This window comes from Myotis yumanensis, unplaced genomic scaffold (genome assembly GCF_028538775.1).
Source record: "Myotis yumanensis isolate MYYU_CA2020_CCGP unplaced genomic scaffold, mMyoYum1.0.hap1 SCAF_3, whole genome shotgun sequence".
Classification (NCBI taxonomy): Eukaryota; Metazoa; Chordata; class Mammalia; order Chiroptera; family Vespertilionidae; genus Myotis; species Myotis yumanensis.
The window spans coordinates 185,353,648-185,378,559 of NW_027223754.1; the positions used below are offsets into that span (position 1 = coordinate 185,353,648).

Sequence of the window (24,912 nt, forward strand, 5' to 3'; positions counted from 1 at the left end):
TTTGTCCAGAAGGTCATCTGAATGGATGTCTGATCTAATTAGCATATTATGCTTTTATTATTATCGACTAGAGGCCCGGTGCACAAAAATTTGTGCACTCAGGAGGGAGGGGGAGGTCCCTCAGCCCGGCCTGTGCCCTCTTGCAGTCTGGGACCCCTCGGGAGATAATGACCTACTGGCTTAGGCCTGCTCCAGGGTGGCAGAGGGCAGGCTCAATCCCTAGGTGCATCCCCTGGTCGGGCTCAGAGCAGGGCCAATTGGGGAGTTGGGGCACCACCCCCTGTCATGCACAGAGCAGGGCCAATCAGGGAGTGGGGCGCCGCCACTGCCACACTCAGGCAGGGCCGATGGGGAGGTTATGGCTCTACCCCATCACACACAGAGCAGGGCCCCTTGGGGGGCAGTTGGGGCGCTGCCCTCTATCACCCACAGAGCAGGGCTGATCAGGGGGTTGGGGCGCTGCACCCTGTCACACACAGAGTCGCAGGGCGATCAGGGGATTGGGGAGCTCCCCCTATTAGGCACAGAGCAGGGCTAATCAGGGGGTTGGGGTGCCTTCCCCTGTCACGAACAGAGCAGGGCTAATAGGGAGGTTGTGGCCCCGCCCCCTGTCACACACAGAACCGCAGGGCGATCAAGGGATTTGGGCGCTGTCCCCTGTCATGCTGATCCCGGTGCCGGAGGCCTGGCGGCTCCGCTGATCCCTGTGCTGGGAGGCATATTACCCTTTTACTATATAGGATAGAGGCCTGGTGCATGGGTGGGGGCCGACTGGTTTTCCCTGAAGAGTGTCCTGGATCAGGGTGGGGATCACCACTGGGGTGCCTGGCCAGCCTGGGTGAGGGGCTGAGGGCTGTTTTCAGGCTGGCGGGTGACTGAAGCTCCCAACCGCTCCCTTTTTTCTTTTTTTATTCTGGGCCAGCTTTAGCTCTGAGGCTTGGCTCCAGCTCTGAGGCCTCAGCTGCTGAAAGCAGGTATCTGGTTTGTTTGGGTTCTATAATTGATACACTGTTTCAACTCCAGCTCTGAGATCCTGGCTGGCTGAAAGCAGGTTTCTGGGGTTTTGTTTAGCTTCTATATTTGTAACAATGTTTCAAACTGCAAGCTCAGAGGCCGGCAGCGGTAGGCGGGGAACGTTGGCTTCCTCCGTCACTGAAGCAAGCAAGCCTCCTGCTTGCTTCTAGCTGCCTGGCTGCTGGCCGCCATCTTGGCTGGCAGTTAATTTGCATATTGCCCTGATTAGCCCATGGGAAGGGGAGCAGAGGTACGGCTAATTACCATGTTTCTCTTTTATTAGATAGGATTAGTGACATACTATTGCATGAATATTCCACGACTTGTTTATCTATCTTTCAGTTGATGGAAATTTGGGTTAAGTTTTAGACTATTGTAAAAAAAAAAACACCTTAATTTTTATGTGCAAATATTTACATGGTCATGTTTCATTTCTTGTGAATCAAGTTATAAATGGCTCAGTCTTAGGGTGTGCATACTATTAACGTTAAAGGAAACCCTTTTTGCCTTATGTGTTTTGAATCTCTTGTCAGGTACATATACATCTAAATGTATTATGTCTTCCTGATTGACCCTGTTATAATTCCTTTTATCATTATGAAATGACGTTTTGTTTCTCTAATAATGCTCTGCATTGCTTTGTACTTTTTCTGATATTAATAACCACACCAACTTTCTTTTGCTGTTTGAGTGTTGTCTTTTTATTTCTTTTACTTTCGACCTATCTCTACCTTTGTTTCTTAAGATTGTCTCTTGTAGACAGTAGTAAAGTCTTTTTTATCTAGCTTGTCAAGTTTCTCCCTTTTATTTGGAATGCTTAGCCGATTCATACTTAGTATATCTATGGATATTTTTGGATTTAAGACTGCCATGCTGATATTTGTTTCTTCTATTTTATTTTGTTTTTCTATTTCTTCTTCCCTGCCTTTTTGATCATTCAACACTTTCCCTTTTCTCAAGTATTGATGTCCTATAGTGCCTGTTGTTCAATATCTAAAATTCACAGAGTTTTTCTAACTTCACAGCTGCTTTTGGTGGTAAGGGAAAGCTGAGTACTTGGTACATTGTCATGATCAATTGTACAAGTTCCTAAAATTCATTGACTTTCAATTTAGATTAGTTGAGGGGCTACCTCCTCTGCAAGTTCTTTGGACATAATTAGTTGTTTCTTCTCCAATGAACTCATCCTCTTATTTTGCTCTCTTACCTTTATTTGTTTGTAAGCTAATTTGAGTAATATGCTACTACTGAAATCAGGTGTCCTGTATTTCCTTCTTTGAATTTTCTAGTTTATCATGTATATTTTAAGAATATAATAAATAGTTGCTGAATAAATGAAGAATCCTTTTGCCTCACTCTGTGAATAACAGTTGCAATAATATTTATTCTTCATACTTTGCTTCACTTGTGTCTAGACTCAGTATAATCAGAGGAATGTTCAAATATAGTGTAAGAAACTCTATAGTTACTAAAATGATGGGAAAACTACTAATGAAACCATTAGGATGAATTGCACAATTATTATTTAATTTCCTGTTCTTGGAATGATCCCAATAGAATTTGCCTGCCAACAGCATAATTGAGGAGCCTCTGAGTAAAGGGATATTTCTCCTAAGAATAATAATCTAAAGTTTTAATTCATGATAGCGTGACTCAGAATATAAATGTAATGAAATTTATGTGTGTTTCTCTGTGCATAATAACACGATAAAATAGAAGATACTATCATTGAAACCTCCAACTGTGGTATTTTTATCTAATAAAATGTAAATACTATAATATTTTATTTAGATTTGATGAAACGAACTTTCAAAATTATATTATAAAAATTATATTGCCCTTTCCAGAAAAAAATAATTAATTTAGAAACACAGGATTAGTGGATAATAAATGCTTTTTCTTTCAACTGTAATATAATGCATTTATCTATTTAAGGTAGTTACCCTCATTACTAAATTAAACCAGCATATTATTAAATGATTTATATTCATATTTTTAGGTCAACATATATAACACATACCTCTATGTCCTTTGGCCATGAACTGTCACACATCCTGGGGAGTAAAGAACCTTTAAAGAACATTGAAGAAGGTTCCACAGTGTTTGCACTTCTATTCCTTTTATTCTCTTCTTTTGGCATGAAGTCAGTTGAGAAGGATGGATATATAGAGGGAATGCTCCTTTCAAATCCTATATGGTAGTTATGATTTTTATTTTCCAGTTCTGTTTGTGAATTAATTTGATCCAAACTAGCGGATGATGGGGCTGAAATATTGAATCTGTAAACATTAGCACCATGACGTTTTCCTGTGGGGTTTCTCCCAGAGCTTTCTTTATTTATGTGTTGAGGATTTGGTAGCGCAGAAGGCCTAAAACCAATTACTGGTGTGTTTCTAAGTTGGTGACAGGAGAGTTCTGAGCTTTTAGAATTGAATTCATTCAAGGATATTTGCTGTGCTTCATCTAATGAATGCTTTGGTGAACTGGGCACAGAAACAGTGTTTTCTTCAATTTCACTCTGATAGAATGGGATTTTATTATTGATTTCATCTACTAGCTGATCAAAACCCAGACTGAGTTGGCTAGGAGAAGGGGGTTGATTTACAGAGTGCAATTCCTGGTGCTCATGCTGCTCTTCATGTGATTCACTGGGATTTAGATCTGTTTTCCAACAATATGCCATTCTTTATTGTATATAACTGAGAGGGTTGACTCTGCTCCAAGCAACTCTGTAATGAGATTTTAAAAATATAGGAATGTTCCTAGAAAAAAACATAAAGGGAAACAAAAAATTCGTTGATTAATTAGTAATAAAACTTTCAAGAAAAAATAGGATGAACAAATATAAATAATTATTTTAAAATTTCTCTTTAGTGCCCTTGCAGGTTTGGCTCAGTGGATAAAGTGTCGGCCTGCGGACTGAAGGGTCCTGTGTTTGATTCCAGTCAAGGGCATGTGCTGAGGTTGTGGGCTTGATCACCAGTGGGAGGCATGCAGGAGGCAGCCAATCTCTCATCATTGATGTTTCTATCTCTCCCTCTCTGAAACCAATAAAATATAATTAAAAAAATTTCTGTTTAGCAAAATAAATAATTCCTTGAGTAATATAAAATGCCATCAAGGCTCACAACATTAAAATCTGAGGGGGTGTATTGATTCATAAAACTTCTATGACAGTGAAATAATTTCCATTATGACAAGAGATTCAAGAATCAATCCAAAGTCCATATTCCCCTTGGGCTTCCATTTGCTACTGAAGATCCACTTGCTTATATCATCATTATTTCCCTCTGTCTTCAATCATGCTATATGCATGTTAGCATGCTAAAGGCTCTTTATTACTAGCTAAACAATGTCTTCTTTATCAGCAATCACTCAACCTTGTAAATACGGTCTTAACTTTTTCCTTTCCACCATAACAAATCTTCTTGTCAGTTGGTTAGACCCTTTCTTCTCCTCCCCAAATTCTTTTAGGTAATGGCAAATTCTTATACCACTTCTACAAAATGACTTCCATTAAGTTCATCAGTAAGCTTCATGTTAGTAAATTCAACTACCATTTATTAGTCTTTATTTCATTTATCTCTGCAATATTTGATTCCATTTGCCACACTTCTTATTTTATAGTTCCTTGCTTTCCTATGTTGGCTTTTCTGAACCTATTCTCTGAGTCCTTTTTTGTTTGCTTTTTCTCAAAAACTCCTTTGCCTATTATTCATTTTCCACTGGACTCTTGTCAGAGTTTCTTTTCTTCTCAATTATTCTCTCCTTATAAGTTATTTTATTCTTCCTGTAGTTTAAATTACCACTTATATGTCTAGACCATTTTTGTTAGGACCTACTCAATATCTCCTCTTTAATTTTTTAAATTTCTAGCAGAAAGTCTAAAAATTAAATTATAATTCACCCAAGAACCTGCTCTCATTCTAGTGTATTTCATGACAGAAAATGTCCCAGCCATCCACTCAATTGCTTAGACCAAAAAACAGGGTTTCATCTTTGAAACTTCCCTCATCTTTATTCTTCTATATCCAATAAACCACTAGTTCCTTTAGGAAATCTCTTTTCCTCTCTCTTTGAACACCGTCACAATCGTATTCTAAAGCTTTCATCTTCTCACCAGCAATGTTATATTGTCTCTGAAACTGCTTCTACATTTTCTGCAATCTCTTTGTTCTTGTGCCTTACAACTGTTTTTAAATATTGTAATGATATATTTAAGAAACTAACTCAGTAGCTTCCCAAGAAATAGGTTTACAATGGTTTTCAACTATCTCAAGATAACATCCATAGTGTGTATATGTAAGATTTCTCTTTCCCCTTAGATCACTTGACTACGTTAGTCTTTCTCACGTCTAACTCAACTAGTGGCTCAGTGCAAAAAAATTTGTGCACTCGGGGGGGGGGGGGGGCGTCCCTCAGCCCGGCCTATTCCCTCTTGCAGTCTGGGACCCCTCGGACGATGTCTACCTGTTGGCTTAGGCCTGCTCCCTGGGGGATCGGGCCCAAGCTGGCAGTCAGACATCCCTCTGGCAGCCTGGCAGCCGTTGGGGGATGTCCACTTGCCAGTGGGGAGCAGACCTAAGCTGCAGTCGGATATCCTTAGCGCTGCTGAGGAGGCGGGAGAGGCTCCCACCACCACTGCTGTACTGGCAGCCATCAGCCTGGCTTGTGGCTGAGCAGAGCTCCCCCTGTGGGAGCACACTGACCACCATGGGGCAGCTTCTGCATTGAGTGTCTGGCCCCTGGTGGTCAGTGTGTGTGTCATAGTGACCAGTCATTCACAGTCATTCTGCTGTTAGGGTCAGTTTGCATATTACCCTTTTATTATATAGGATAAAGGTCTGGTGCACGGGTGGGGGCCGGCTGGTTAGCCTTGAAGTGTGTCCCAGATCAGGGTGGGGGTCCTGCTGGGGTGCCTGGCCAGCCTGGGTGAGGGGCTGATGGCTGTTTGCAGGCTGGCCAAACCTCCCAGCGGGGACCCTCACCCCATGGGGGTGTGGCCAGCCTGAGTGAGGTGCTGATGGCCATTTTCAGGCTGGCCACAGCTCCTTCAGGGTGGGGGTCTCTACTGGGATGCCTGGCCAGCCTGGGTGAGGGGCTGATGGCCATTTTCAGGCTGGCCACAGCCACGGGCTGGAAGCAGGTATCTGGGATTTATTTATCTTCTATAATTGAAACTTTGTGGCCTTGAGCGGAGCACAGGGCTGGCAGGGCAGGCAGGAAGCTTGGCTTCCTCCAATGACTGGGGCAACCCAAGCCTCCTGTTTGCTCTAGCTCTGTGGCCGCCGCCATCATTGTTGGGTTAATTTGCATATTTGCTCCTGAATGGCTGGTGGGCGTGGCTTGTGGGTGTAGTGGAGGTATGGTCAATTTGCATGTTTCTCTTCTATTAGATTAGAAACCTTGTACTTTGCTTTACTCAGAGTTATTGCTTATTTGTATTTGTTGAAACAGATGATCTAATAAATTTTGAAAATTAACATTTTTAAAATGTATAAATTATAGTTTATAAATCATAACTGAGTATCAGAAAATAAAATTGAAAAGTATTGTGTCACTTTTATGGATTTTTAAATTTCTTTAATGATTATATGGATGTATGTTAAAGACAAAACATTTAAAGAATAATTATGATAATAGTTAACTATCAAATATGATTATCAATCTGTTTTGCAATGGTAATTGATTTTTATTATATTGGCACTAAAAATTGACTTAAAATTGATAACACTAAACAATAAACAAATTTATTATATTCTACTCAAGAAATTGAACTGATAAATTTGGGGAAAATTTTCAGTTCAACTAAGTCAAAAAACTGAACTGATAAATTTGTGAGAGATTTTCAAGGGATGCAAGTAAAAAGTGTATAGAATAAAGTGTTAACCAGAAAATTGATCTATAAAATGTGGTTCCAAACTATTCTAATTCATGGGTTACAGTGATACATTGTCTAGCCAGAATCCCCTTTTTGGTACTTGCTATTTTTTAATCTCCATGTTTTTAGTGAAAGCTATGTTTCATTAAAGCAAATTATCCTGCTTCATTTTTCTCTGTCATGGAACTTAGAGTTTGTCAGCAGGGTATGACTTTGACAACCAGAGTTAATATCCTGTTCCAGGCTTCCTTAGCCTCGTCTGCTCTGTCTTAGCTTAAACACAGTAAATGTGGCTGGCTATATAAAAATGACTTTTACAGTTTTCGGTGGCTTCAGAAGAACTGATTGAGTTTTAAAAATTATTTCTTAATTTTGTAGAGTCATTAATGAAGGTCTTTAAAAAAGGTACCAGTGATCTGATGCTGAAATTAAAGATTCATTTAGGCTGTGCCCCATTTGTTGCTGTGAATAATAATGATAATCATATCTAACATTTTTGAGACCTCTGTGCTACTGCTCTACATACATGTACATATTTACATATGTTAACATATTTATTTCTCATCTCAACCTGTGATATTATTATTACCACTTAAAAATGAGGAAACCGCCAAGACCGGTTTGGCTCAGTGGATAGAGCGTCTGCCTGCGGACTCAAGGGTCCCAGGTTCGATTCCGGTCAAGGGCATGTACCTGGGTTGCGGGCACATCCCCAGTGGGAGATGTGCAGGAGGCAGCTGGTCGATGTTTCTCTCTCATCGATGTTTCTAACTCTCTATCTCTCTCTCTTCCTCTCTGTAAAAAATCAATAAAATATATTAAAAAATAAATAAATAAAAAAATAAAAATGAGGAAACTGAAAGGTGAATCAACTTACCCAAAGTCTCAGAATTTGTGTTTACCAATTTGTTTTAAACAGGAATTAAAGAGAGGTGTATGGGTGATCATGCCATATTCATATGACATTTAGAGCATGCCTGGACTTAGGCACTGAAACACATATTAACTCAACTTAAACTATCGCTACTGAGAAGAGTTGAAAACTTTTCAATTTTTATTACTAGCAATAATTTTTCAAGCATTTTTGGCAGCACTAAAACTTGAACTGGAATAGAAGCCTGTCTAAAAAAATCTCATTATCATAAGATAAAGGTGAATGAGATATACTTACTCACATTGAAAATGTAATAAAAACTAAACCTCTTCCAGATCTACTTTTTCAGTATTACACTTGTGATTTTTAAGAAATTTCTCATAATTTAAAAGTTCTTGAACATCACAATTTAAAAACTGGAGTATTTTTTAGTTTATAAGCTAATAGAAATGCCATTTAGTGTCAGCTGGTGAATATATACACTTTACATTATAAAGTAATGCATAAATAAAGTCATTTAACTTGAATTTGAGGCAGAACTGTACATAGCAGCAATTAAGACATCATTGAGAGGTTATCAGTTCCTGATTTAAATAAGACTGTAAAACTATAAAAAACATATAGTAAAGAAGAATAATGTTTTTATATCCCCATATTCCCATGTCTTAACCCTGGACCCTGTCAACATATAAGATCACATAGCAAAAAGGTATTACAGGTCCAGGTGGAATTAAGTTTCCTGTCTCATTTTTTTCCCATTTTTAATTTGAAATTTAGTGATGAGGAAAAACATTTTCATGACCTCTGATATGTGTTTCACCTAAGAGAAGACAAGAGGTACTTAGGGAAAACATTAATTTCCAAATAGTCTCTATAGGTGCCTTTTTACATGAACAAGTGGCACTTTCTTATTCATATAAAGGGTGTCCCAAAATTCAAGCAAGATTTGAATTTTGCGTGAGCATTAACAACAACAACAACAAAAAATAAAAGCCTAATTTTACTTGCTTTATTGAATCAGATTCTAATATCTGTTGCCCTTTGATTTCAATCCCTTCAATTTGATAAGCATTACCAAGTACCAATTATGGCCCAGGAGCAAGGACAATGAAGACCAATGAAGACCACAGCTTTGCATATGTGTCAGCAAAGCCATGGAGGCCATTTACCCAATGTGCTATTCCATACATAACCCTATACTGTATACTTTATGAATAAATAAAAAAATTACAATTTTTAATTGTAAACCTGTGTTTTCTATCAAAATTACTTCTTGCGTGAATTTGGGGACACACTTTATAATCCAACTAGTGCAGTGATGGCGAACCTTTTGAGCTTGGTGTGTCAACATTTTGAAAAACCCTAACTTAACTCTGGTGCCATGTCACATATAGAAATTTTTTGATATTTGCAACCATAGTAAAACAAAGGTGTATATTTTTGATATTTATTTTATATATTTAAATGCCATTTAACAAAGAAAAATCAACCAAAAAAATGAGTTCACGTGTCACCTCTGACACGCGTGCCATAGGTTTGCCATCACTGAACTAGTGGCTTGGTGCACAAAATTTGTGCACATTAAAAGGGAATTAATTAGAGGAAATATTTTAATATTGCTATTTGCCCTTTCTCTATAATAGAAATGTTAGACATGAAAGGAAATGAGTAAAATGTATATGAAAGTAATAAATAATTTTATTAATAAATAAACAGTAACAAAATGATATAACAACTAACACATGATATAAAAACAACAAAAACATGATATGAAAACAGCAAAAACATGATATAAAAACAACATTGATGCAAACAATGACTGATAAAGTGATTAAACTTATTCTAATATCTCCCTGTACACCACATTAAGAGTGAAAACACTTTAGAGTGCTTGAGTAATTTCCCTTGGGATGAAGTATTTACAACTTGAACTTTAACGTCACACACTCTGTCGATAACACCGGCATCTTTTGGCTGCAGAGCTACGTTATATCAAAAGTTGCTCTTTAGACATAGTCCCACCTCCCTGCTATCACAGTCTGAGATGCAGGTGAATGAGAGTCCTACCTGTCAGGCCACTGAGAGTTGTCTGACCAATAGCTGATTCTGGCTGATTCTGTGGGGTGGGACTTCCCACAGGCTGGCCACCAGCGGGGCGGGACAGAATGCTGGCGTCGTCTTGGTGACAAAGGCAGGCACCCCCCCCGCCCCCCCCCCCCCGCCATTCTGTGCCTGCACGCGCTGCCCACCAGCCCGGAGTGTCTAAATATTCCAATGTGCATTTCCTATGAATGAGGCTAGAACATGATCAGCATTCTTAACAGGGCTTTTATTCCCTGTGGCTAATTTGGGCTTCCTCATACTGTGTTCTCAGGAAAGCTGAACTACTTTCATAGGTTTTAAGAGGCAGCATTCCAAGCAGCCAGGCGTCCCACCCCACCCCTGCCACTCCGCTCCTGCGTGTGCTGCTCAGAGGCCCTCTGCAAGTGGAGCAGGGTGGAACGATGGCATCATTGCCGTGGAAACGATGCCAGCATCCTGGCCTGGCTGCCGCCATCTTTTTTGTGGAGTGATGGTCAATTTGCATATTCTGTCTTGATTAGATAGGAAAGGCACTTCACCTTTCATTAGACTGCCTCAAGCTTCCTATACATAGAAAATTTGAAACTGTCCCTTATTCGTATTTTTGAGAGATGCTGACTTCAAAAAGCAATGTATCTATTCATGCATCTATTTACTCATTTGCACATTTACTTATTTAGTAACTTTTTCCAAGTATATTATGTCCAGCAGTGTGCAAACCCAGGGAATACTAAAGTGATAAAACAGCTTTTGCACTCAAGCAGCTCATAGACACAAATTTATCATACAGTACAATATGAAAATTACTTTAATAGATGCAGGCTCCATGTCAATTGGGGGGATTTTATATAGAATACTACTAAATGTGTTTTACCATAGAAAAATCAGAAGTAGCATTTATGAATGCCATAGTCAAGGTTTGAATATTGGGTATGTTTTTGTTTAGAATGTACAATATATTACAGATAACTTTGTGCAAGTCATCGAGACCTAGTTACAAGGATGTTTTGATTCCTAAGTATTGTTAAAATTACAGCCCTAAACATGATAGATAAAGCAGTTGAAGCAGTAATTCATTCAATTCTTCTGAGTAAATAATACAATGAAAAGTCAGCCTCCAGCTCTGATATTACTTTGGGGAAAACAATCTAGTGGGAATGAAGCCCACTGCATGCAAGGACAAGGACAGCCAAGGAGTATGTATGACACCAGTGGAAGGCCACAGACACAATTCTTATAGCATTTGCAATATGACAGTTGGTGAAGGGTCCCTAAACACAGGCTAGTGGTATTTTGGTAAGAGCTAATAATGCTTTAACTATTGTCAAACAAATCTACCTGGAAAACATATCAAGATGAGAATTTTAAACTGATCAAAGCAGTTGTGGATACTATTTTCCAGGTCTCTTTCCCCTACTTAAGGGTCTGTTATTGAGTGTTCTATTAGTAATGAATGACTGAGTTAGACAATTATTTTTATTTTTAGTTTTGTTTTAAATTAAATTTTTTTTTTTTAAATTTCAGAGTGGAAGGGAGAGGGAGAGAGAAAGAGAGAGAGAGAAAGAGAGAGAGAGAGAGAAAGAGAGAGAGACATCAATGATGAGAGAGAATCATTGATCAGCTGATGTCTGCATGCCCCCTATTGGGAATTGAGCCCACAACTGGGCATGTGCCCTTGACCAGAATCAAACCTGAGACCCTTCAGTCCTTAGGTCAATACTCTATCCACTGAGCCAAACCAGTTAGGGCCAGACAATTATTTTTAACTAGAGGCCCAGTGCACGGATTCATGCATGGGTGGGATCCAGCCAGCCCACATCTATGGGGGCCGATTGGGGCTGAGCTGGCAGAGGGAGGGGCTGTACGAGGTGGGCCGGCTGGCCCCACCCCTGATTGGGCTGGTTGGATTGCTGCAGTGGGCAGCATAGCGACTGGTTGTTCTGGTTGTTTTGGTCATTCAGGTCATTCCAGCATTCTGGTCGCTGGTTTTTTTATATATAGATAGATAATTTATTGTATGCTCAAAGAAATCCTTTACCTTAAACTTATACTAGGGGTACCAGTTAATAATGCAAATTTTAAATAAAGAAAACATCAAAAGTGCTTTATTCAAAGTAATGTCCATCACTAGCTACACATTTCCCCCATCCTTCAGGTAATTTGTGGACACTGTCCCAATAGAACTTTTCTTGTTTTGAGGCAAACCATTCAGAGACCCAATTTTCCACTTCTTTGTATGTTTTGAAGTGCTGCTCAGAAAGTGCGTGTGCCATCGATCAGAACAAGTGGTAACCTTAAGGAGCAAGGTCTGGTGAATACAGTGGGTGGGTTAATACTTCCCAGGCTAGGTCTTTTAACATGTCCTTAACTGGTTTTGAAGTGTGTGATGGTGCGTCATCATGAAGCAAAATTACTTTGCCGTGTCTTCTGGCACATTCTGGTCATTTCATGATCAAAGCATGGTTCAAATTGATTATTTGTTGCTGGTAGCAATCAGTATTAATGGTTTCACCTGGTTTTAGAAGCTCAAAATATACCACACCTTCCTGATCCCACCAAACGCAGAGCATTGTCTTCTTTCCGAAGCGATTTGGCCTTGCAGTTGATGTTGATGGTTGACCTGGGTCAACCCTGATTTTGTGTTTTGGAATTCTCAAAATCAATCCACTTTTCATTGCCAGTCACAATTTGATACAAAAAAGATTTTCTTTCGTGCCACTGAAGCAACATTTTACTGATGACTTTTTGGTTTTCCATTTGTCTTTTGTTCAGTTGATGTGGCACCCATTTTCCTTCCTTTAAAATCTTTCCCATTGCTTGTAAATGATTGGAAATTGTTTGCTGAGCAACATTTAATCTTTCTGCAAGTTGTTTTTGAGTTTGATATGCATCTTCATCTAATAATGCTTATAATTGTTGGTCTTCAAACTTTTTCGGTTGACCTAGACGTTCTTTGTCCTTCACATCAAAATCATCATTTTTAAAGCATTTAAACCAGAGTTCACAAGTATCTTGAGATGGAGCATGTTCTCCATAAGCTTCCTGAAGTATTCAGCAGCACTTTTCTTCAAAATAAAGTAATGAATTAAAACTTCCTGCAAATGCTCTTTTTTTGGCATGCAATTAAACATTTTTAAGTGTAAAAATATCTGATGTTAACACCTTCAGCAAATTTGACATATGAAATTTTGAAGCTTGTTGTCAATACAACAAAATAGCATACATACCAAATCTCATATATATCAACATATGTGTAACTCTATCTAATGAAAAAAATCTGCATTATTAACCGGTACACCTAGTAAACAATAGCACCAAAAAGAAGATTGCAATTTATCCAAGTGAATTGGGTAAAGTTTCAGGAAGAGAAGATTCCTAAGCTAGGAGAAGGAAGAGCAGTAATTTTCCTGGCAGGTTTGAAAAGAGGAAGAGGAGGAGCCAGACTTGTTTCCCAGCTACAGGATATGAATTTTGCAAAGACAAGGAGAAAAAAAAGTAAGTGACACAGAAGTATAAAAAAGGAGTAAAGAAGATGTAAGATACAATAAGGAATAAGATGAAGAAGATGGAAGAAAGATAAAGTCATAAAAAGATACTCTGTTATAAACTAAGTACTAGGTACTGAATAATAGCAGTGAAAAGGACCAACATGGTCTATAACCTAATGGGAAAGAGAACTGTCATCAGACTTTTTGGCACCTTGTACTAGAAGAAAATTGAGTAGTGATATATTTAAGATACTCAGTGAAAGAAAATTTGAACCAAGAATATATAGTCACTGAAACTTATTTCCAAATTAAAGTTTCTCAAACTGTTATGATCACATTAGATTATTCATTAATAAACTGTTAGAGAATAAACTTCAGATAATCAAATGACAAACATACATCAACATAAAGACTCTTGATGAGCATTAAAATATACATATTTTCTTAGAGAACTCAGGTAGATGAGGGATCTAGTAAAAGTTTAATATGGCTATCTCCACTGACAATGTGGGTATAGTTCAACTTTAATCAAAGGTGGGGAAATAAAGAGAACATATACAAATCTCTTTGAAACCTCTTATTGTTCATATAAGTGACTGTGTTAGAATTATCCTTAGAATATTTTGTGTGTAATGCTGGATAAAATAAATAATTCTAGCATCCCCATTGCCCCCTGAGAATCAGTATTCTTTGTAGTACAGATTAGGACTGAAAGTATCAGAATGAACTAATGAGGTTTTAAAAAATTTCTATCTATCATCTATCTATCTATCTATCTATCTATCTATCTATCTATCTATCTATCCATCTATCTATCATCTAATCTATTTCTTGCTTGGAAAGGCCTAGAAATAATGCCCATCTCAGTAATAATGAATATCCCTAACATCTAGATTATTATCCCACTAAAAGAAAGCAGGGCTACTGAAGGACCAATTGATTTTGGGGTTTAGGGAAGATAATATATAAGATGAACCTAGGAGATCCTACATCTCTAGTTAGTAAGGAAGCTACCAGAGAATGCAAGTGTGCATTTAGGACTTGAGAGCCAACTTGGAAAGGCTCTATTGGCCAATAAGTACAATAACTGAAATGGAGGAAAACATCAAATATGTTTAAAAGCATGTAATCAGAGTGACACAGATACACACATACAAGTCACTAATCACCTTTGTACAACATAAGGTTAATGTAGTACATGCTCAAACATGTTTAAATCTTTTTTTATATGAACTAATCACTGGATAAGTATGTTATAAATGAGGCAAAGTTTTTCTTTGTAGAAGAACTTCAACAAGTAAATGAAGAAATGATAAAATTGGGTTATCAGGTTATCAATATTTTATAATAAGTCATGAATTATAAAATCTAGGCATCAAGCATTGATGGCTGCTCACATTGCAAAAAGAGAGGCAGCCAGGGATTTTGAGCTTTCTGATAAAAATTCAAAACTACAATAAAGAAGTCCTGCCAAAAAATCTAATCTATTCTGATTAACCCTCTTAATCCAAACACCAATAGACAGAAAACACAGAGGGTAGAGGAATATGCTAAACTAAACCAGGGTAGAAATAAATACAGAAAAAATAAGCTAGTTTCATTATCAAATAAATCGCAAAGGGAAAAGTGGAGTAGGAATACAGTAATTGCAAAAGGGTGCAAAAATATACTCATCCCACACAAATCAAGAGAGAGAGAAAGAGAGAGAACCAAGCCATATATTTTAGAGATACACACTTGGATGATGAAACTACATAGAAAAGGGCAGAAATTATGTCATAAACGTGTTTATTTTGGGGGAGAGGAAGGGTATTTGGGTTGTAGGGCACATGGAGGGCTTTTGGGTGGTAAGAAAGGTTTATTTCTTGACACTGAGGGTGATGATTAGAAGGTTGTTCAGCTGATAATAGTGCATGAAGATGTACATTTGTTTTATGTAGTTGCTAATGTAAATATTGAAATAGGAATTGGTAGCTTGATTTGTTGGACGTATGGAACTCAAGGATTTGTACAAAATGTAAGTAAAGATGCTGAGTATTTGCATATGTGATTCTTCAGTTCAGAAAATAAATCTTATAGCTGAAGCCATAGAACTTAAGAGGGTTTGGGGATTAAGAAGAGATATAATTAATCTGAGAACAGAATCCCAGTGTGGGAGACAACTAGTATTTATAGTCTGAGAGGCAGGAAGAAAACTGTACTAGCAACTTCCTTTCAAAATCCTGACTTGGAAGTTGCACATATCACTCTGCTCACATCCATTGGCTTGAGTATATAGCCACGGGAAGACTGGAAAAGGCAGTCCCTTACTCTGTTGCCGTGAGACCAGAAAAAAAGAAAAGAAAAGAATGTTCTATTACTAAAAGGAAGAAAGGGCCTTATTTTGAACATTTATAGTGGGCTGGTCCTGGAGTTCTCTGGGAGACCTGGAGTTACAATGTGAAATCATGATGCTGAACCCAGTGCAAAGAGGAGCAAAAATCCCTAAAGGATGTGGAGGAACTAGATCAGTGGATGTCAGTAAATAGAAGGGACATAGGCAGTAGAGCAAGATATCATGGGACTCTGAAAAGTGGAGTTTATACTGTGTTGGAAAAGATAACCTGTAAGACAGTGGCAATCTAGAAGAATGTTGGCCATGCCTTGTCTTCCTCCATATAAGGGACATGGGAGGAAGAACAGCTTCCACAGGAGAGACAGAAAGGAGCAGAGTTCTTGGGGAGAGTCAGATTTCCCTTTAGGAAAGAAAAGTGAAGATGGCTAAAGAAATTCACAAGGCATCTTGCATAGATTAAATCCCAACTGGAAAAAATAGCTCCCAACATGCATTTTACAAGTTGTAATTTCTGTCACTCTTGCTTTAAAGGGACACAGAATACAAAATACTAGTAAACCAATTCAGTTCTAGTTCTTAAAATTATCTGTTTACTTGAAATATATTAAAAATCTTTTTAAGTAATAAGCCAATAACATCCTATATAATAAAAGCCTAATATGCTAAGTGTCTGGTCATCTGGTTGGTCATTCAATCAATCAAAGCATAATATGCTAATGATACGCTAAGGCCTCTCAACTGCTCGCTATGACATGCACTGACCACCAGGGGGCAGACAGTCGACCGGTAGACCAGTCGCTATGATGTGCACTGATCACCAGGGAGCAGATTCTCCAACTGGTAGGTTAGCTTGCTGCTGGGGTCCAACCAATCAGGACTGAGCGAGATGGGCCAGACATGCCCTGGAGTCCTCCTTCGGTGCTTCCTGGCTGGCCAACCTCCCACATCTCTCCCTGGCCTCGATTATGCACTGGTGGAGTCCCTCAGCCTGGCCTGAGCCCTCTCACAATCCAGGACCCCTTGGGCGATGTCAGAGAGCCAGTTTTGGCCCAATCCCACAGGTGGAGCGCCCCTCAGCCAGAAGCCGGGCTCACGGGTGGTAAGCACAGTGACTGTGGTGGGAGCCTCTCCCGCCTCCGTGGCAGGGCTAAGGATGTCCAACTGATGGCTTAAGGCCCACTCCTTGTGGAGGGGGGGATGGGTCTTAAGCCATCAGTCAGACTTCCCCCAAGGGCTCCCAGACTGCAAGAGGGCACAGTCCAGGCTGAGGGACCCCCCATCCCCCGAATAGAGAATTTCATGCACCTGGTCTCTAGTATTAGTATGTTAGAATATTCTAGCAAGCAACTTCACATTTGTCAAAGTTACATTTTTAGGATATGTAATTTTGTTCTTTTATTCTTTGTATTTTTAAATAAATTTAAAAGATGTATATTGTCGTATTTATTTCTATCTAGTTTCAGCTTCATTGTTCAATATTAGCAAAATTTCCCATATACCCAGAGGTTTCTCTTATTTTTGTAAATATTTGAGAATAGAAGTAAGTAGCAGAAACCAGTTAATAACAGTTTCTTCTTTTGGGGAATTTTAATATGGATCTGAAACTGAATTGGTAAATAGTTTTATCTCATAAATGAAATTTCATTACATGGTAGTGGCTTCTCGGGATTGCTTTGAGAATTGTGCAGCTGAGCAAAATTTGGGATGGTAATGCTCCATTAGCACCCTCTGTGTGGATGTAGGAGAAGGGAGAGGAAGCATGCACGCCACACAGTATCCATCACTGTTCTAGTAGCTAGAAACATGTCTCTGTTTTTCACCAAATAAACGTAAATTTATAGGTGAAATTAATATTTAAAATATCATAGATGTGTAGAGATAACTACTTAATTACACTTGGCATTAACATAATCATTAGTACAAGATATAAGTTCTCAAGAAACATAAATTTCAACTGAATCTTTGACAAAGTTATTGATATAATGAATTTGATTGAATATGATTTAGAGAGAGATCCTAGAAAGTTTTTAAAGCCATGTATAGGGAAAAGCCATAATTATATGATGCATTAGTAATTTCTAATGCTTCTAAGAACATGTTTATTGTACCAACCCACACAATGAAATATACAACAAGATGTTCCTTTTAAAATCTGATTAATATGTATGGCTTGAATAACCATATTTTATTTTTACTATTTAAAACATTTATCTGAAAGGCATTTGTCATATGATTCATTGCATTGGGGCTACAACAATAGGACTGAATTGAAACATTAACATAGAGAAGAGTTAAATGAATTAATGTATAAAGTTTGAATTTAAAAAATAGATAGCCAGACAAAATTAGAAAACTTTAAAACAACCAAAAAAAAAACACCTTAGAAATAACAAAAATAAAATCTGGTCAACACACTGTGAGTTTAGTAAATGAGTTTAGTTCCATAATCTTAGAATAATGGTAATAATAAAATAAGTCAAGGGATTTAAAATCACTCCAGTTGAATTTCTTTTTTAAAAAAATATGTTTTTATTGATTTCAGAGAGGAAGGGAGAGAGAGAGATAGAAACATCGATGAGAGAGAATCATTGATTACTGGTCTCCTGCATGCCCCACATTGGGGATCCAGCCTACAACCAGGGCATATGACCCTACGGGAATCAAACCATGACCTCCTGGTTCATGGGTCGACACTCAGCCAGGCCAGGCAGGCCAGTTGAATTTCTTTAGAATTGAATCTGGATAGTAGTATATGATTTTAAAAATTAACCAAACATTTTTTTAAAGTGAAAAATCAAATGATATTTGTTTATAGTATAACATTACCAATAAAAAAAAAAAGACTGTCAACCATTCATCCAATCATCCATAAGTAACGTCAAAGCAGATCAAGCTGAAATAGAATAAGGGGAAAACAAAAGCAAGTATGGCACTTGCTTTATTATCTGCCAGCCTGCAAAATGGTAAGGAGATGACTCATTCCCCTGCTACTGACCAGCTGGGAGATTCAGGCTTATCAACTCTCTCCATCCTCACCCCTAAAATTATTGCTCTGCTGCATTGCAACACTTTTCACTGGCAGCCAGAGCCACTTTACCATTCCTCTACCTACATTACTTCTAAGACTACAATTTGCTTTAGTGAAAAAATATCCGGAGTCCACAGGGACTAAGCATTTGACTTGCTTTATTTGAGAATGTGAGGTAAAATACCATGAGAAAGTGCAAAGGTTGACCATTTTTGGCAAAAGCAGAACTATATGTTGATTAGAATCACCTAGAAATATGCTTACCTTCTCAAAGTAATCAAACAGAAAACAACAGCAAGATAAATGAAGTCCAGAATTTAGAGAAATTAAGTGACTGCTAGTGACCAGTAAATAATTAGGTTAAGTCTGTTTATATTCACTGTCTAAGTGAAAATGAGAAATGTGTTCTAACAGCCACCAGGTAAACAATGAAAGTAGTCGGATGAAGCTACAGACATTATTTATGAGTAATCAGTGGAGACAACTTTCATTCCCACAGGATGAGTAATTGGGAAAAAAAGTGACACATAGATGTGGAAATATTCTGCAAGAACTAAAATGATTGTTGAAAGTTGAGACAAAAGAGGAGAAATTAGTTTTGAAAAACATGCTAAGTAAATATGATAAAAATGAACTATGTTTCTTATAAAATTAAAAAACTATTCTATTACATAAAGCAGATAGATAAAATAGAAACCAAAATAATAAAATGAAGAATAAAGATATAGAAGAAATTGGTTGAGAGATTTATTAATAAAAATGGAGCTTAGTGAGATATTGATATGTAAAGAAACTAAAACTTCACTAACATTAAAATTGTCATTAAAAGCAGAATTGACATAAAAAACTAAGTTTTGAAATAGCATTGAGGAACACTCTTTATGAGCACTGAAGAAAATGAAACCACGATAGAAATGAATGAGTGACACTATTGCAATTGCAACAGTCTGAATAAACATCTGAAATCATACTATTGAAATCCTAAATATAATCAGAACAAATGAAAAGAGGTAACATTGAAAGTAACAAAAAAGGAAATCTGAACTAAATAAATCTGAATATGCATACATACCTGACACATACACACATGCAACCAGGAAAAATAGCTAATTTTTTTAAAATGTCAAAAATAAGACATTTACCTATCAAAAAGAAAGGGGGAGGGGGAGGATTAGAAAAAAGAAATCAAAGTTAGCCTGAATATAGACTTTATCTTTAAATACTAACTGTCCTAAGGGAACAATAAATACATAGTTTTGCGGGTAAATATATTTTACATCAAGTATTCCTTTGCCATATATTAGTGATAGAGCTAAATAATTTTGCATGTATGTAACTGCTCAGAAATTTTTGTATACTCTTTCAATGAAAAATGTTGACAATATTTTAATCAAAATAGAAATTTAAGAATAGGAAACTAAGATCAATAGTTTAAAAATCATATAGCATTGATGTAGTCTAAATAATTATTACAAATATAATTTCAAACATAATAATTTCAAAATCATTCCATATTAATAAGCTGGGTGAAAAAAAACAGAGACTAGTTCAATTAAAACTAAAAGTCATGCTAAATTTTCTGTCTTACAAGAGGAAAGGGAAATTGAATATGCTATATCCTTTATACCTATGATTAAGAAAACAATGCTAGAAAGAGAAGCAACAACTGATACCTTAGTAATACAAAGGATTATAAGAAAATATTACTAACAACTACATGCCAACAAATTGGGCAATGCAGACAAAATGGATAAATTCCTAGGAACACACAATCTTCCAAAACTGAATTAAGAAGAAACAAACCAATTGCAACCAACAAAATTGAAGCAGTGATAAGAAAACTCCCAACAAACAAAAGTCCTGGACCGGATGCTTCACAGGTGAACTTTACAAAGCAATCAAAGAATTAACACCTACCCTTCTCAAATTATTCCAAAAAATTCAAGAGAAGGGAGACTCCCTAGCTCATTTTACAAGACCTGCATTATCCTGATTCTGAAATGAGATAAAGACACTACCAAGAAAGAAAATTTCCCTGATGAAATATCACTAACGAATATCCCTGATGCAAAAACCCTCAATAAAATATTAGCAAACCAAATTCAGCAATACATTAAAAAGTTCATATGCAGTTATCAAGTGGGATTTATTCCTGGGATTCAAGGATTGTATATCTTCAAATCAATTAACCTGATATACCACATAAACAAAATGAAGGAAAAATCATATAATCATATCAATAGATGCAGAAAAAAACATTTGACAAAATCCAGTAACAAATTTGTGATCAGAATTCTCAGCAAAGTGGGAATAGAGGGAACATACCTCAACATAGGAAAGGCCGTATATCACAAACCCATACCTAACATCATGCTCAAAGGGGAAAAAGTAAAAGCAGGCTATTTCATGAATGGTGTTGAAAAATTGGACAAGTAAATGAAAAAAAAATGAAACTAGAACACCTTCTTACACCATATACAAGAATACACTCAAAATGGATTGAAGACTTAAATGAAAGACTCAAAAATCATAAAACTCATGAAAGAAAACATAGGCTATAAAATACCTAACATTTCTCTTAGCAATATTTTTTGATATATCTCTTTGGGCAAGAGAAACAAAAGAAAAGATAAACAAATGGGAATACATCAAACTAAAAAGTTTGTACATAAAAGGAAACCATGAATAAGTCGAAAGACAATTTACTAAATAGAAGATATTCACCAATGATACATCTGGTAAGGAGATAATATCCAACATTTATAAAGAACTCATAAAACTCAACACAGAAAAAAAAAATCCAATTAAAAGCTGGGCAAAGGACCTGAATAGACACTTCTTCAAAGAGGACATGCAGATGGCCAATAGACAAATGAAAAAATGCTTAGCATCACTGATCATCAGAGAGATGCAAATTAAAATCACAATGAGATATCACCTCACAGCTGTCAGAATGGTATCAATAAATCAACAAATAAAAGATATTGGTGATGATATGGAGAAAAGGGAACCCTTGTGCAGTAATGATAGGAATGCATCCAGCATTGAAAACAGTATGGGGATTCCTCAAAAAATTTTAAGTGGAACTGCCTTATGAACCAGCCATTCTACTTCTGGGTATATATCTGAAGAAACCCAAAACACTAATTTGAAAGAATATATATGCACCTCCGTGGTCATTGCAGCATTATTTACAATAGCCAAGATATAGAAGCAACCCAAGTACCCATCAATGGAAGAGTGGATTGAAAAAAAAAACACCTTAAAAATGGACAAATTTTATTATAAAAGAATTATTGATAAGATTTAATAACAGTGAAAATTAATTTGTGCATAAATAATTATAAGAATTCACTTTTTGCTATCTATGATTATCTTGTGTCATTTCATCAGATCATAAATATGGGGGGAAAGTAATTACTTATTTAAAAATACAATGCAATATGTTTCTGGAAAGGAAATGACTAGTGTATCACTCTTCTTTCTAAGCTCCAAGGGAATTGTACTCTGCTTTTTACTCACTGAAGAGGGCTTCCTCAGGACAATGATGGTTACAGCTCTGAGAGAAAAATCTTGAAATTATGGCCTGGAGGCTCACACTGGCAACATATGACTTTGTTGATTCAATGAACAACTCATCTACATAATATGAGCCTTTTCTATAGGAGCTGGGTGAAGTTGTCTTTATTCATTTACCAGCTCAATCACGGTACTATTTTCTTACGTTCCATTCACAAACTTGCTTTTTCCATGCCCCAGGTGATAGGTAAACATGTATGGAGTGTGATTAGCATGTCAGGGAAAGATACCCTGAGATCCAACATCTTGATTCAAATCCAAGCTCTTAATGACATTTTTTTAAAAAAATATTTCTTTATTGATTTCAGAGAGGAAGGGAGAAGGAGAGAGAGATAGAAACATCAATGATGAGAGAGAATCATTGATTGGCTGCCTCCTGCACACCCCCTACTGGAGAATGAGCCTGCAACCCAGGCATGTGCCCTTGGTCGGAATCGAATCTGGGATCCTTCAGTCCGCAGGCTGACGCTCTATCCACTGAGCCAAGCCTGCTAGGGCCTTAATGACGTTTTTAAAGACATAGGTGACATTATTCATAACTTACGTGACATGAGTTCTTTAACCTCTCTAAGTCTGTTACCGGTCTACAATATTACATTAGATAATGCATTTTAAAAGTTTTACACTCTACATGGTTACACATTATCATTATTTTTTAAAAGTGGGTGTATCATTTCTAAATTCAATCCTAAGTATCAGATATCTAATTATTTGCCAGGTAAGAAGTGGGCGATTGGGACACACACCGGTTCACAGTGGCCTTCAGCGAGCTGCCAATACAGAGGCAGACTGACATGGCAGGGCAGGAGGAGCCCAGCGTGGAGTGACAGAACAGAGAGAAAACAGCTGCTTTTTCCAGCAGGAGCTCTAATCAGCTGGAAGCCCATATGTTAAGAATATACACCCTTCATTTAATAAGAAATTCCTTTTGGAGTTGCCATCAGCATGCAGTCTATAGACGACCTGCATTAGCTTCAAGACAGAGGGAAATGTGCACAGAGAAAAAAATCTACCCGCAGACATGACTGAACTTGTCTCAAGACTGAGAAACATGAGAGTGAGCAGTTAGGAGATGATACAAAGGGTCTGGTATCCATGCAAGCTATGAAGTCGGCCTTCGAGAGAGAGGAAGAGAGAGGAGACTGGAAAGAGGAAGAGAGGAAGAAAGAGAAAGGAAGGGAAAGCAAGAGAAGGAAAAATCCAGGCATAATCTGTACTTCTAGAAAAGATCTATCTTCTGGAGAACAAATTGACTCAGTTTTAAATTCATCTACCACCTAAGTTTCACAATATCATTAGCTACATTGCTAAAAAGAATGCACTTGGATTAGAATATTCTCCTACGTAATTTGGTGAAGTATAGGAAGTTTGTTGCAGTCTCTTACCTGAAGTATATGTCTTCCAGAAATGAAACATAATCTCGTTTCTTTTCAAGAGTGAAATATGTTCATACAAGCTAAAGCACTTCTATTTCAAGGGAACATTATGCTTCCACTGGAAGCTTAGATTCCTGTTTGGCAGGTTTGGCATGTTTGGGAATCTATTTTTCATCAAACACCGGAGGGTTGTATGGAAAAAAAAAAAAAGGAGTTTGCATAATGAATAAGGATTTAAGCCAAAAATGCAACAATGAAGTAGCTTCTCTGTGAGAAACAGATGTTGAGGCAAAAGAGACTGACTAGCAATACGATGCAAAAGAAATATATCTATTTTAAAATAGCTAAAGAGAGAATATTTCTCCCGGAAGTACTTTTGCTCATGCTATCATGCATTTGAATGTGGAAGCGGATCAGGAAGGTGGAAACAGTGATTCAATTCAGAGAAGAGCTGAGCCCTTGAAAACGCTGCTCTAGCCTTTCTATTAGTTTCACTTTCAAATTATTTTCTTTATTTAATTAGGATTTAATATATTCACATTTTTGTCTAGCTTAAGAAATTGCCAATTTTGTTTGCTCAGCCTCAGGACTCTAGCTCAATTTGAATGTAAAAATAATTTTTATCAACTAATCATATTTTAAAAATAGCAATAAGGAGAAATAATTTACATGGTTAAGTAGAATGTACTATAAATGTGGGTAGTTTGTTGTCTTGGTATACTGCTGCTGAAGATGGGTCAGGCTGTTGTCTAGCCTCAGACCTTGGAAAGATTCTTCCACAGTAACCTTGCCAATATGATAGAATTTAATAGTCCTCTTTAAAATTGAATACACAGAGTTATGATCCAAAACCTTGAGACTGGCTACATGCATGCTTTATACAAACTCAGCATTTTCCTAACCTTCATACTCTCTCATTATCTATATATATAATAGCTTAATCGACCGTTTAGGTAGAACAACCAGAAGGACCAGTTGCTATGATGCACACTGACCACCAGGGGGCAGATGCTCAATGCAGGAGCTGCCTCCTGGTGGTCAGTGTGCTCCCACAGGGGGAGTGCTGCTCAGCCAGAAGCTGGGCTCATGACTGGTGAGTGCAGCTGCCACAGCGTTGGGAGCCTCTCCCAGGGGTGGCAGCAGGTGCAGTGGGCTGGGATGAGTACGAGCTGCCCAGCACCCAACCCCGATCCAGGTTCCTCCCTAGCCGCCTGCCCTTGGTGCACTGCTATATCCCTAGGGGTCTGGGACTGTG

At 37.5% G+C, this 24,912-nt stretch overlaps 1 protein-coding gene across 1 annotated transcript in view; it reads right to left on the bottom strand.

The window, feature by feature from the left end:
- Positions 1 to 23,737, bottom strand: part of PIK3C2G (phosphatidylinositol-4-phosphate 3-kinase catalytic subunit type 2 gamma) — a 293,693-nt gene extending 269,956 nt beyond the window's left edge. The window contains exons 1-2 of the mRNA XM_070410626.1: positions 23,667 to 23,737; positions 3,035 to 3,776 (exon numbers count right to left, since the gene is read on the bottom strand). Of these exons, the coding sequence (XP_070266727.1) occupies positions 3,035 to 3,697 (663 nt within the window). The 5' untranslated portion in view covers positions 3,698 to 3,776; positions 23,667 to 23,737. The remainder of the gene's footprint in view (positions 1 to 3,034; positions 3,777 to 23,666) is intronic.
- Positions 23,738 to 24,912: the final 1,175 nt, after the last annotated feature.